At 41.6% G+C, this 15,318-nt stretch overlaps 1 protein-coding gene across 1 annotated transcript in view; it reads right to left on the bottom strand.

Moving 5' to 3' along the window:
• Positions 1-12,000, bottom strand: part of Kdm3a (lysine demethylase 3A) — a 44,039-nt gene extending 32,039 nt beyond the window's left edge. The window contains exons 1-4 of the mRNA XM_005364759.3: positions 11,588-12,000; positions 11,147-11,362; positions 4,008-4,163; positions 2,661-2,771 (exon numbers count right to left, since the gene is read on the bottom strand). Coding sequence (XP_005364816.1) covers positions 2,661-2,771; positions 4,008-4,163; positions 11,147-11,332 — 453 coding nt within the window. The 5' untranslated portion in view covers positions 11,333-11,362; positions 11,588-12,000. The remainder of the gene's footprint in view (positions 1-2,660; positions 2,772-4,007; positions 4,164-11,146; positions 11,363-11,587) is intronic.
• Between the last annotated feature and the right edge of the window lie 3,318 nt (positions 12,001-15,318).

Here is a 15,318-nt window from a genome sequence, read left to right as displayed (position 1 = left end):
GGAGAGATGGCTCAGAGGTTAAGAGCACTGCCTGCTCTTCCAAAGGCCCTGAGTTCAATTCCCAGCAACCACATGGTGGCTCACAACCATCTGTATGGGGTCTGGTGCCCTCTTCTGGCTTGCAGGCATACACACAGAATATTGTATACATAATAAATAAATAAATATTTTTTAAAAATTAGGAAAAAAAAAGGTGAAGGGACAAACAGAAAAATCTGAATGAATAGCCTAAGACTTCAGAACAAGCTTGTTCTGAGACACTCTGTTCTTGGCAGTAGCTCCATTCTTGGCACTATTCCACAGCTCCCTGGTTTTGTGTGCATAACCAGTTATGATAAATTTATACAGAAACTGTCAATAGGAATCACTTGACAAACCCAACTTCTAATAGAGCAAAGAAAAAAGGTACTGGGCAAAAAGCTCTCCAGCAGCAGACCTTGAGGCTTACCCTGTACTGCCTTGGATGAGGCTCGCTCATGTCTCCTGCTGGGAACAACTAGTCTCAGAGTAAGAGGCCATGCTAGGAAACTGCATTTATTTAGTCAGGTAACATCAGATAAACCTAGAAGCTCCATAAATACTCTAAGTCAACAACCAAACACTCAGATGCAGGTGTTTTTATTTCATGCACTTGTTATTATAATTTCAGAAAAAAATATTTTAAGATGATTCGCCAATTCCTACTACAAAATGAAATAATGTGTTAACAAAGATGGCTACACAGGGTTCACTAATGAAACAGACCAACTCTAGTCGTCTAGGAGTTTTAGGGCCCAAGAAATCTGTCAGTGATTTCGGATACCCTTTGCTTACTCACAGATTATCATATTCAATGTCAAGACAGTTTCAATTCCAATTTCTGCATATGTCAAAGGGGTTTTCAGGTGCAGTCTGTATTACTTTAGAGCAAGCATACCACAGGGTAATAACAGCCTCCAACGTGGGATGTTACAGAGAAATGCCTATCTACGAAGATGGTGCCCTGAAGAAATAAAACTTTGACTATTCTTTAGCAAAAAAATAGCATACATATATTATATCCCCTTCAATTAACTATATGTTGCTAGTAACATTATATAAGTAAATTCACACTGACAACCCACCATGCGTTTTTCCTGAGGAAAAAAAAAAACTTCAATCTAGAATTTTCAGTCTTAAGGAACAGAACTAAGAATTCTACTTTCACTGAAAAGCTAGGACACATGAAAAATGTAAACTCTGAAAACCCAGTGCCCAGAAGTAAAAACTACTCTCGGAAAGTAAAACATCTATTTCACTAATAATTCCCTGATCCTTTTTATAGACAAGTCCTTCTTCCATTTAAAGTAGGAAAATCCCTTGAACTTCCCTAACACACATATAAGTTGCATCTGAAACTAACTCAGGAGTAAGCATGTTCCCATGTCAGCACTTAAAATACTATACAGTACATGCATTATCAGACTTGTTTTCCAGGACAAATGAGGAGTAGAGAGAAAGCCAGTGTTCCAGGCTTCCCAATACAGGCTCAACAATCCTGTTGACCACATGGATTCCAAAATGTCTGTTAGCAAATGGAGAGGTTTAGTTAACTCTACATAATACAGAAAAAGAGACTCCAAATCACAAAGTGAAGTGAAAAGGGGTGTTGGTAAAGCTTAATAAAATGTTATCTAAAAGATGAATGTTATTATGAAGCCAACACTATTCTTAAGGTAGTGATCCCTCCCTTCTAACAAACTTAACAATCACCTATGAGCAAGATCCAAGACCTTAATTGTTGTAGAGAAGAGGTGTGAGTTCTGCAACCTGACTGCACACACAGGGATACTGTTGATAATGAGAACTGACTAGAGTCTCTAAGAACACTGAACTAGGGAACATGGAACAACTGCTCCAAGGAGAAACACGGGCATTTGTGAACCTCTAGTTCACATTTTCATTAGCTGATCAATATGCAACAATCTTATATTACTGTTCCATTAACCCTGAAACTCATGGCTGAGAAAAACTTGGTATCTAATGCAACAATTCTTTCTTTACCACTTTCTTGCACTAGACAGCATTGTAACATTTTTATGGGCACTTCAAATAATAATTTTTTTTAAAAAAAAAGAAAGAAAGGAAAGAAGGAAGGAAGAAAAAAGAGAAAGAGAACAAAGAAGGGGACAGGAGCAAATGGAACAGGAAAAAAATCATCACTAAGATGCACAATGAAATTTCTTCCCACTATCAAAGCTGAAAATGGCAGAAGACAACCTCCCTGTGCTACTTCAGCTGGAGCTTGTCTCAGAAAACTGAAAACATTGCTCTGTGCAGGACTCCGCAGAGCCATGCAGCACAAACAGCAATTGGGGATTATAAATGTATTTGAGCGAACAGGCAAACTCACAAGCCATGAATGAGGATTGCGTATGTGTACACCTTATATAAAAAGTAATTTTAAAATATCACACCTACCTCTTTCCATACCACATTACACATCAATATGATACTATTGTCCTTTTAGTTCTAAAAGAACAGCACAAACCCACAGGATAACACTAAGAGATGCCATACAACAACTAACTTTGGTAGTTTTTCCCTATTAGGTATCGGAATGAGGGGCAATGAATAAGTGTTTTACTTCTCACATTAAAAAAACTTCTATTTGTATGTTAAATACCATTCCTAAGATTTACCTGTACAGGCTTCAAAAGGTCTTTGGAAACAAATACACTTTGTTGATCTCCAAGGAACCGAATGGAAGTTATGGATCCCAAGCCAGCTTTGTCTATTAGAGATTTGTACATCTAAAAGCAAAACAAAAAACTGTTATGACATTTTAACTGCTATCAATGCCATTCTGGAAATAGGAACTGGCAATTTTCCACACATGAAGAACGTGACAAAGCCATTAAGTTTTTATTTACTGCAAGGATTTCCTAACGTTTGTGTTGCCACCAGATTACAACATTTATTTAAACCCAGTAATTTAATGTAAACCAGATATAATTTGGGAGTTATTAACACACAATCAAGTCTACAGATCCATGAGTTCCCAAAAACTTATATGGAAAAAAATGTGTACATGTTTTTGGCTTGATTTTCCTGAGAGACTGGGTATATTTTTAGAAAATTCTTAACAGCTGGAAAAAAAATACATAGGGCAGAAGACAACTACAACCCCATATTGCTCAACCATCTACAGTGGCTTTTCGATTAGAAACAAAATATAGACTTTTGCTAGCAGCCTGCACAATCTGGCAGTTCTCCATCTGCTTCCCGGCTTCTCCAGCTTCTCCATACCTGACTCCTGCTTCAAGCTCCAGCTTGTCGTCATCACACACAATCTGGCCTGTCCTCCCCACATCCACCTATCACTGTTTTGTTGTTTTGTTTTTTTTGAGAGAGTTCTCTGTCTAAAATCCCTGGTTGTCCTGGAACTCATTCTGTAGACCAAGCAGACCTCAAACTCAGAGATCCGCCTGCCTCTGCCTCCCAAGTTCAGGGATTAAAGGCATGCACCACACACCCAGGTAGGATGTGGGTAGAGCAAAAGCCTGGTTTTACAGAATACTTAAGGAGTCCCATCATATTCTGAGTCCTTCTACCCACCCCTCCCAGCTCAGGCCTCTGTATCAATGGCCACAGTGTCCAGTCAACACTGCCTGTTAGAACGCACCTGCCATACTTCTCTAAAGCCAGCAGCAAACTCCAGATTTCTTCAAGTGCTGACCATCTGGCCAAACCAAGGGATGTGTGTGAATGCATGTCTGTTACTTTCTAACTGTGACCTTGACATTACCTCCACCTCTACTTCTAAGTGAAGAAAGTGAGGCCCTAAAAAGTCATGGGACCTGCCTAGAGCCACAAAGCTCCTGTCAGGGTAGGCAGAAAACCCTGAGTGCCCTTTTAACTCTTCCACCTTGTCACACACGATACTTGTCTCCCTGAAGGTCAAAGGGGCATTTTATTCCCCTTGTTTCACCCAAAATGGATTAAATGTTCTCTACTTGTCAGCTCAACAAAACATAAGTTTTACTCACTATTGCAGGCCATTGAATAACTCGTTCAGGAATTTCAGGTGATTTTCGTTCCGCCAGAACCAAGTTATGTTCTACTAAAAACGCTCTCCTCAGAAGGTTGTAGACGTCTACCCATCTTCTCTTCCTCCAAGACTCTCCATCAAATTCCACACACACCTAAACACAATAAAGCAAACTCAATTATAAATGCTGAAGTTTTATGCTCTCATTATCCTACTTGTAAGCATGATTTTTCTACTGGGCATATGCTATCCCCACTTCACAGACTATACAATATGAAAGATAATCATAGGTACTCACACATGGACCAAGCTCTAGCTCCCAGGATACACAAGTATAGAGAGCACTTAGGGTCAATACTCTCAAGATGACCTCTGGAAATCCCACAACTCAAACAACTCTGAACTAGAAGGGCTTTAAACATGCTAGTCAGAGTGTGAGCCTTGGAGAGCTAGAAGGAGTCTGAAACCCCTGTATTTATTCTACTGCACTGTACCTCCCTGTTAATATGAAGAGCATGTCTAAAATGACTCTTCCACTGCCACAACCCACCTTTAGAGTTCCCCAGTATCAGAAGAACTTAGCACAAAGCTTCTCTTCAACATCCCTTCCAACTAACCTGGAAAATCCACCTCAGAGTTAGAAGTCTAAAACTAATTTCTTTACTCCATAAAGAAACATAGACGCAGCTCTAGAGGTCTGCTGTTATCTGATTTTCAGTGCTGAGGAAGAACCCAGGCTAGTGCTCCATTACTGAGCTACAGCCACAGCCAATACAGTTACTTAAATGAAAATTATGACAAAACAAAACCTACAAGCAAAACAAAACAAAAACCAAAAAGCAACAACAACAAAAAAACACACATGTACCAAAAAAAATAAAAAAAACCCACCACAATCCCAAAGCAGGTCTCTATAATTCCCTGAGTCAGGAATTTATCACAAAATCTTAAATTATATAAATCTGCTAAAAAAAAAAAAATCCCATATTGAGTCGGGTGGTGGTGGCATACACCTTTAATCTCAGCACTCACAAGGCAGAGACAGTGTTTCTCTGAGTTCAAGGTCTACAGAGGAAACTCCAAGACAGGCTCCAAAACTATACAGAGAAACCCTGTCTCAAAAATAAAACAAAAACAACAACAAAATACCAAAAAAAAAAAAAAAACCAAAACAACAACAAAAAGTATAAGTCATTTATTCTATATATTTAATCTTCTTTAGCAGATTTCAAAAAATAATCACTTAATATCCAATGCAAAAGAATCAATTATTTTTATTTAAAATTCCTCCTACAAACCAGCCCCTCATTTTGAGTTTCAAGGATTAATCACTGTTTTATCTATGGAGTCTGCTCATGACTCCTACTCCTCCTCAGCAGTGAGGATTACTAGCTCATCTGCTAGAAACTAGAGAATCCTTTCCTTGAAGACATTTTCCCTTATCAGAGTCAACATCTCCTACGGATGGAATGAAAACATCTACTTTTCCTTCCTAATGCATGCACAGTGCTATCTGTGGAAGGCTGACACATGAAGTCTAACGGGTCAGTCTGTGTCTGCTTCTGTGTAGCACCATATATCCTTGGCGCACAATTTCTAATTATTAACCAAATTATCAAAAATGAATAAATCAACAATTCCTCTCTAAACTGGCTCTTGTTTCTGTTATCTACTTAAAAGGTGATGGGCTTCCAGCTCAATGTTGGCAATGGCAATCCTAAACTTTCCTGGTCTACACAATACTTATTTAAAACTGCTGAGGCCAGCAAGAGACGGCTCAGCAGCTAAGAGGACTTCCTGTTCTTACAGGGGACTTGGGTTGGGTTCCCAGCACCCAAACAGTGGCACACAACTTTTAACACCAGTTTCATGTTCAAAGATCGCCATGTTCCTGTTTCCTAGGCAGAGAATCTGTATGCATCAGTCTTAAGCCTAGCCCAGTTTTCAGGGACAGTTTTACTAAGTATTAGAAATTTGGAATAAAAGAAATAACTATAAACAAAAGTACAGAATTAGAGATATGGGCTTGAACCCCAGCTCCAAAGCTTTATTAAAATGATTTTACGCGAACAAAATCAACCTAAGAAAGCTAAGGAAGCAACTAACCTGAACCCCAGCTAAGAACCCATCACTTTGTATGATGTGATAATAGAGAAGTAGAGAAGTCTGATGTACAGCATGAGGACCCCATTTCATATTCGTCGTATGCACAAAAAGCTCAGCATGGCAGCATCTGCCTGTCATTCCAGTGCTGTGAACAGGAGATGGAGAGCTGGGGGTCTGATCAGTCTTGCACAGTCAGCAAGTTCCAGGCTCAGTGAGACCCTATCTCGAAGAGTAAGTGGAAAGTAATCAGACACTCAGCATCAACCTCTGGTCTCTACAGACATGCATACAGACCTTCACACAACACACACTCAAAAGAAAGAAATACACTGGTTAAAAAGTCTAAACCCTAAATTTAATCCTTTGATTCTTATTTTAATAATTTCAAAATAAAAATAGTAATATCTACCTTTCACTGGATTTAGATTTAAAAATAATTATGAAGCATTCCTTTTATTTTCTCGAGATAGGGTCTTATATAGCCCTAGTTTGTCTATTATTTGACTGTACAGACCAGAATAGCCTTTAACTCAAGAGATCTGCCTGCCTCTGCCTCCCAAGTGATGGGATTAAAGTTATGTGCCACTCTGCCATCTTAAGACTTCATGATAACTCTCACTGCTAGATCACATATTAGGACTGGCAAAGTTGACAACATGATTACGTAGTATCTGGCTGTATTCACAAAAGGTGAAGGATTTCCTTTAAGATACTAGTAGATTCCCAAAACTTAAGTAACAATCACAATTATTATCCATTCACTATTTGAAGCTTAAGATAACTAATTTAAAAATTGGACGAGAACTCTCAAATTCGAGAGAAAAAAAAACTGTCCAACTTTCATCAACTTTGTAGATGACACTACCATCTACAAAGTGTAATTCCAAAAGCTATACAATCATTTTTTAAAAAGACCAAAAAACTCTAATATTTTAAGTATACAATTTTTTGTTGGGCTGCATTTATAGCTACCCTGGGGCACATGCCAAAGGTTGGACACATCTACGTGACTTTCAAGTATCAGATTGTGTTTGGCTAAAATTCTTATTAGCTTTGGCTTAAAAACAAATGACTCATACACAATACATACTGTCATCTCCCCACCATCTTTCAGTTTCCTATTAAAATCACATGTCTTTTAGAAGCCAGGGCTGTTGCTCAGTGCGGACACTTGCCTAGCACACCTGAGGTCCTGAGTTAGGTAAGGCAGAGTGAGGCAAAGCAGGGGGATCACGAGATCAGGTCTTCCTCAGATTCATGGAACCTGTCTCAAATTAACAAAATTAAGAGCACTCCTCTCAAGATAATCACCTGCCAATATTTCTGTCAGAAGACACTCATATTCAAAGACAACTCTAGTAACAACTGCATGGCAGAGTACCAAAGACAACTATGTGCTGATCAATTTGCCTGGTTCCCACCTTTCCGTGGGCTTAATTAACTATGGTTCACTACCTATACTTTCAAAGTTTGCTTTTCTTTTAATAGAGTATTTATAAGTGGTACCTATTAGTCTATCAAATCTTGATCATATGTTGGATAGTTCAAATTATTTCAAGTAACTTTTCCCCCAGCAGTAGTCTTTATACTATATCATATCAAGCTATTCTCCAAATCTACAATTTTGGCTTTAAACAAATCTCACCTGAGTATCTAATCATAAAACCATTGGAAATGCCAGGGAAAATGTGTCCAAGTTCACAGCAGAATGGCATGGCTAGAGCAGAAGTGTTTGGTTATACAACGATTCATGCCTGGCTCTACAATTCAGAGCACTAGTACTTTCACTAACCCATAAATTAAAAAACAATTCAATGTGTGTGTATATGTGTGTGCAATGCTACTTGAAGATCCTACAACCTAACATCCAAATGTAAGAGGTAAACAGTGTTTACTACACTGTGGTATGAGTTTCTAATTTTACATAGCTTCAGTGGCAGTGGATCCACAATTTTCCAGTTCAAGTGGTAGGGAAGGACAGAGACTAGGCACCAACCAAAGAATCTAATTGCTGACAGTTGTAAGAAATGACCTACACAGGAAATAAAAACTATGTATTTGCTAAAGACAACCAAAGGACGGGGTAGGAAACTCAAGAAATAGCAGACTGAAAGGAAGCTAAAGACCTACACAGGCAAGGTGGGGGTAGAGGGCATTCTAAACACGCATATGTACCCTTCACCCTCTAGTAGAAACAGTTGGGCAAGGTAAAACAAGTCCTGAAACTAGGAAATGGCCACGGCCTCGTCAGTAAATGATTTCCATATTTCCCCATAGTAAGAAATGGTCTTGTAATTCTTCGTTTATTCATTCAAGTATTTGAACACACTAACTGCTAAGCAAAGCTCCAGGTGTTAAGACACAAAGACACATATAAATAAAGAACACTAACCCCATTCTATCTGAATATTAAAGGCACTGCCTGAGGTCTGCAGAAGAGTGACAAAGTTATTTAACTTCTGTAAATCTCAATTTTCTGTATTAAAAAAAAAAGTATCTTCCTAAAAAGAATATTTATAAGGGTTCAAAATGGCACTTGCCACATAATAACCGTCTGACAATAAATGATTCACTTTAACTTTTTCAGAATCCACTGCTATATATAGCTTTTCTAATCTTTAAAATCACTTTGTTACAAAGTCTTTTTCTAGGTGAAACAATGTTAAGCAGCATTCATCTTGTTATCATTCATCCACCTGCAAGTCTAGGAAGGCTAACATGTGGACTAACAATAAACGGACAGTTGCAGTTGCATACAACTTGAAATTGCCTTGAATTTAGCCTAGTCACTCCGCCACCCTCAATGCCTGTAAGCCCAAATGTAAACATGGTCTTATTTCTTGCTTTAGTCTCACAAAGCATAACTTGATTCTAGAGTTTTAAGACACATTTCTGTTAAATACAATATGCCCCCCTAAACTTAATTACTGTTACTACTCAACTAGGGAACAGAGTAATAAATGTTTGGAAAATAAAGCAGATTTGCACCTACACAAGAACTGAGTTACAAAAGTTTGCAGTAAGGCAAAATCCTTCATAACAAAAATTTTCTTGAGCTGAAATCCAAAAATACACACTGGGAAACATGGATTCAAATGTTCCCACCATCATATAGTGGCTAGTTATGTCAACTTGGACCAAAGAGTTCTCTGAAAGTGAAACTATCACCTCCTCAAAGGCTTGGGGGAGAGGGGATATGGAGATGAAAACATGTTAAGGACATTTTACATATTTTACATTGCGTGTGTAATCCAACAGGTCATTAATCACAGAAGGAAATACCTAGCCTGTTACCTTCCCAAGAACTAAGGACTACAAAGCTTAAATACTGCTCCCATTTAGATCAGATTAAAAAAAAAAAAAACCCAGGTATTAGGTTTTTTTTTTTTTTAACTTGTCAGGTGAATAAACCACAACAACCATGATTGAAGTTTGGTACACCGCCCACTTTATGCAGTGGTTACTACCCTAGAGCAAACAGACTGGCCATTCCCACACAGTTTCCTATCTCTAAAACCAGACTTGGTGGAAGGAGTGGGATTAGGAGAAAAGCAGCAGCAGCAGCACTGTGGCTCCAGTCTCTGATGGGCAGTATGATGGTTATGCCGGAAGCCTCTGCAGGAAAAGGTCCTGAGTTAGAATACAGGCTGTATTCATTCCTAACTAAGAGGCCCACAGGCTAATAAATTTAGTCTTCGTTAGGCATAAGATCTCTATCTGTAAAATGGGAACAACAGTCCTTTGTAGCCCAAAGTACGGTAGTTAAAAAAAAAAAAAAGAGTGTAGCTGTTAGTGATCACAATGATGCTTGGAGCGTGGTTGAATGTCCAGTGGTGACTTTTCCCTTGGAACATGAATACAAGGCACATGGTAAAAACTCTGTCAATACATAACCAAATATCCTTTTCCAACAATCCTCTTAAGACCCACAACAGTATAGGCATGCACTGTCAAGTCTGTGTTCAACTGACATGTTTCAGAAATCAACATTCAACTGACAACAGCTAAAACTTGCATCTTTTGAGTAGCTTTCCAGAAGCAAAGATCCCAACGCATGTACATTACTCAGGGTAGAACTGTCTTCTGTCCTGACAAGCTCGAAGTTATCACCACTTAGGAGTCTTTGTTAGGAATTTTTTTCTCCGATGTTTTTTGCACAAGGGAGTCTTTGATGACACAATGGCTTCCTTACTGCTTGTTTCCAGACTATCTTTCCAATACTTGTATCAGAAAGCAGAATTCATCCTTGCAAAAGAACGAACTGAAGGCTTCCAGTTTTCATTAACATCAAAAATATGTTCACTGGTCACGCCAGTTCCCTTTCTCTCCTTCCTCCCAAACACCCACATGTAGTATTTCTGAAGGCATTCTTCCCAAACACCCTGTATGGGACAGCTCCACCCAAGGCATCCATATATGGTCATACCCAAACCAACCCAGCCTCTCTGACAACAGGAACTCACTCTGGCCTCATTAACCACACACCAGCAAAATACCCACATCAACAAGCTGAACGGAACTAAGCTCCGCCCTCTACATTCATACTTCATTTCCAAGTTGTAAAGTTCAAAAAGTTGAGTGAAGAAATAAAGAGCAACACTCCCAGCTCCAATCGTCTATTTTGAAAGCACTTCCAAGCTAGCCCTCAACAAATGTCATCCACTTCTTTAACCTATTGCTAATAAACAACACTCCTCCCTTTGGGGGCATAATCAGAGAGTCCTAGTGGGACCCAGCGCCTGCATTAATGAAGCATGTCTGAACAATCCTAAACCCATTATTAATCTCAGGCAGCTGGAGCTCTAAGCCAAACACACCTTGACGCTACAAACCATTTCAAAGACTTTCAATGTCTAGATTTCTGCACCTTTAGATCACATGCCAACTTTCTAGTGGCCCATTTCAAAAAAGGGAGGGAGGGGAGCTTGACTGCCGCGTTACCAAGGTAACTGAAAACCGTCCGACTGCCCAGCCCCAGGAGATGGGTTTTTTGTTTGTTTGGGGGGTTTGTGTTTGGTTTTGGTTTTTTACCTTCAGATCTTTCTTGGTAACGTCAATGTGGGAAACAGCTCGAATGGTCCCCGACTGCCAGGGCCACTCCGCGACTCGCTCCAAGTCCCAGCTGTCGTGGCCGCCTTCGCTGCCTTCGGCTGCGGACAAACTAAGGAATCGCTTCCCCACCAATACTGGCCAACTTTCTCCGAGCGTGAGCACCATGGTTTCCACGCCAGCAGGAAGGGCTCCTCCCTGCAAAAGGCACAAAAACAAAATTCGATGGGGGCGGCCAAAGTCGGAGGCGGCCCGAAGAAGAAGCGCCGACCGGGACCGGTGGAGTGACACCCCCGCAGGTGGACCCCACACTCCAAGCTGCCACCAGCGCCTCCCCACCCCCTTCCAGCCCTCCCCGGCCGCAAGCACCGGCCCGAGTGCCGCGTGACCCTCTCACCCCACCAACTTTCGCTTTTTCCAAACCTTTCAAAGCAGACGCTGAGCGAGAGGAGGGACGACGGAGCCGCAGCGCCGGTGCTTTTTCCTAAGTGTTCGTCCCCTTGCCCCGGCAAAGAAAAGGCTCCCCGAGTGCAGAGGGCCCGTCCCAGCGGCCGGTCCCCGCCCCGGGCGGCCGCGGAGCCGCCGTGGACTAAGCTCGCGACTCGACACTTGCCGCGCCCCCGCCCCCCGCTTCCGGGCCGCCGACTCGGGCGCACCCCCGCCCGGCCTGCGCCGTGAACCGAGGAGACGCGGCGACCGCCCGCACGGACTCTTCACCTTTCTCTCTCGGTCTCCCGCAGCCGAGGCCCGCGGCGCGCTTACCCCGCCTCCCGCCTCCCTGAGTCACCCGCGACGGCGGCAAGAGAGCCCTGCCGCCCAGCCGACTCCAGCTCTGACTTGGTTCAAGAGCTCTCTCTCACAAGACACGCACAGCCTGCCGGGCCCGCCCCCTCAGAGCCGCTGCCACCGTTCATTGGCTGAGCTTCGGGGGCTGGGCGGGGCATCTGAAGAAACTGTCTGTTTCTATTGGCTATCCTGAAGAGGGCGGGGCGAGGAAAAAAAAACAATTCCTTGGCTGCCTCCTCCCTTCTCCCCCCCCCCTCCGACTCGAAGCCGACCCCCATTAGAGGGCGCAGGACGCAGTCGGCAGATCCTTCCGCCGCTGCTCCATTCTTCCATTTGTTGCCTCGCGCTACGCAAAAAAGTCCCGCCGAATCGGTTATCGACTATGAAGCCAGACAGGAAATCGCACAGGCTCACAGATAAGACTGAACGGGGAGACCCTGTACCGGGAGCGCCGATTGGACTGCACTCGAAGCGTAGGCTGTCGAGCGAAGATGTACCTTCCCAGAGGCGGAAGAATCTCACGGGAAAGGGGCGGGGGCGGTCCACAGCCCGCGGGGGAGGGACGGTACTGGGACGTGCGGTTTCAGGCGTACTCAGCTAGGGGGAGGAGCCACTAGACTCCGGAGGCTCGTGCGCAGGCGCCGGCAGGGGCGGGCTCTGGAGCTTGGGCTGCTGGGTGAAATGGCCGCTGGAGGCGCAGGCGCACGTGGTGCCGGTCGTGCATGCCTAGGGCCGCCATTTTGAAGGCTAAGTGAAGAAAGGCATAGAGTTCCTGGAAAATGATGCTCATTAAATCTGGAGGCAAACAATCTATTAAATACTATGTGGGATGGATTTTTTTTAATGCAAAGTGGATAAAAGTTATTTTGAGACTTAACAAAGAAACTGAAAAAGTGGACAGAGTTGATGATAAAAATGATAATGGAAGAGAAGGTGACTTTGAAGGACAAAGGAGAGAAAAGATTATGTGGTTTGTACCAGAAAATTATTGGTTGAATGAAGAAAGGGAATAAATAGTTGAAGACTTCTTCATGAAGCCTGGTGCTTGACCCAGCATCACATTTAAACCTTAACATAAAAATGGATGGAAATTGCCTGTTTTACAAATGTGAAAATGGGACATCCGACAAAGTTAAAAAAAATGCGTCGAGGAATAAATATATAACACAAATTAGTATCATGTTCATTTTGAAATATATTTGGTCTGAATATATGACATTAGAAAGTTAAAGCTTGAATATTGCTAAAGAATTAAGTTGAGTTGAATTTATAATATGCAGACCATAAAGAGATGGAAAATGGAATGAAGAAACCTGCCCACTTCAACAGAAGACAGAAATAGGAACAAGAAAAACAAAAGAAAGAAGAAGAAAGTATGGTAAAAAATAAAATGTCTAGAATAAGTCCATTTATCTTTACAATAAATATAAATGGGTTAATTTTATTCATAAGCACAGAGAGGTACTTAGTATTATAAAAAAAATAAGTGTTGACCCAAGAAAACTGCAGCATGAGAAGCTTGAAAAAATTATGGTAAATTTTATCAGAAGGTAACCAAAAGAAAACTAAATTAGCATCTCTGTACAGTTATATATCATTTAATAAGAGATATGCTCTAGGAACATAACCTAAGGTTGCTAGGTTATTTCAGCATAGTAATAACATAGTGTCCTTACAGAAGTTGCATGTCACAGAAAATCGTATGGGATTGCCATTGTATATATAGTATGTCATTTGCCAAAATGCTACTATAGGATATATAACTGATTAAAATTAAAAGCCTAAAAAGAGGCCTGGTGGTGCATGCCTTTAATTCTAGCACTTGGGAAACAGAGGTGAGTGGATCAAGGCCTGCCTGGTCCACAGAGTGAGTTCCAGGACAGCCAGGACTACACAGAGAAACCCTGTCTTGAAAAACAAAACAATAAAAAAGTACATTTAATAGACCATATGTTAAAATATACCTGGCAAGATGGCTCAGTGGATAAAGGTACAGTCACCAATCCTGAGGACCTGAGTTCTAGCCCCAGAAACTACACATAAAAATTGGCCTCTGGCCCCCCACATTCACACTGTGGCAAACACACAGAAATGGAGTCAGAATATTACAAGTGGTGTCACCACACCTGGCATTTTTTTAATTACATTCATTTATTTATTATTAATATGTATGTGCTCCTGTGGCGGTCAGAGGACAATTTTTTTGTAATTCCATTCTTCTGCCCTGTGGATCCAGGGATAAAACTTGGGTATTCGGGCCTGGCAGCAAATGCCTTTCCTTGATGCTCTTGGCACGTTACATGGGCTCTTGGCATCAAACTTAGGTCTTACTGCCTTCAAGGCAAGCACTTTACCAACGAAGTTGCCTTCCTGCCCCTCCTCTATTAGTTCAGATCCTAGCATGCTGAAGTACGATGCCTGAGAAGAGTGGAGAAAAGGTCTGTTTACAGAGTGAGGTCTGATATGAAGAGCCACAGAACAATGAAGGAGACATACATCCAAGGCTTGCAAACCAACCATAGCCTAAAGGGGCAAGAGGACTATGATGGCTATTTTTCGTTGTCAACTTCACTATTTCTGAATGAACTACAATCCAGAAATGGAGGGTATGCTTGTGATCCAAATCTTGAGATTGGAAGACACAGGCTTTTGATCCAGATCTTTTTTCTTCTCCCCCTTTTGATTTTCAAGACAGAGTTTCTCTCTATGTAGTCCTGGCTGTCTTGGAACTCTCTCTGTAGACCAGACTGGCCTTGAACTCAGAAATCTGCCTGACTTTACCTCTCAAGTGCTGGGACTAAAGATGTGTGCCACCACACCTGGCATTGATCCAGATCTTGAGGTGGGATGACACATGCCTTTAACCCAGATCATGAGGCAAGAAGACACACCTTTAATCTGGGCCACACACTTGGTGGAAGCCTATCTAAGGACAATGGAAGAAGCCTGCTTGCCCTCACCTTGCCAGAACATTCATTCCTTCACTACTTCTTTGGGATTCTAGCATAAACATGAGACCAGTTGATACACCGAGCCTCATGGAACTGAATAACTACTAAATTCTTGGACTTTCTTTTTTTGTGTGTATGTGTGGCTTTTTTGAAATAAGGTTTCTCTGTATAACAGCCTTGGCTGTCCTGAAACTCTCTTTGTAGACCAGGCTAGCCTCAGAATCATAAAGACCCATATACTTCTGCCTGAGATTAGGGGTGTGTATCCCCACACCCTCAATTCTTGAACTTTCCATTCAAAACCAACCACTGTTGGATTAGTTGGGACTACAGCCTTTAAGTCATTACAGTAAATTACACTTACACACACACACACACACACACACAGAGAGAGAGAGAGAGAGAGAGAGAGAGAGA

This window comes from Microtus ochrogaster, assembly GCF_000317375.1.
Source record: "Microtus ochrogaster isolate Prairie Vole_2 chromosome 14 unlocalized genomic scaffold, MicOch1.0 chr14_random_3, whole genome shotgun sequence".
NCBI classification, from domain to species: domain Eukaryota; kingdom Metazoa; phylum Chordata; class Mammalia; order Rodentia; family Cricetidae; genus Microtus; species Microtus ochrogaster.
This window is presented reverse-complemented; position numbering and strand designations above follow the sequence as displayed.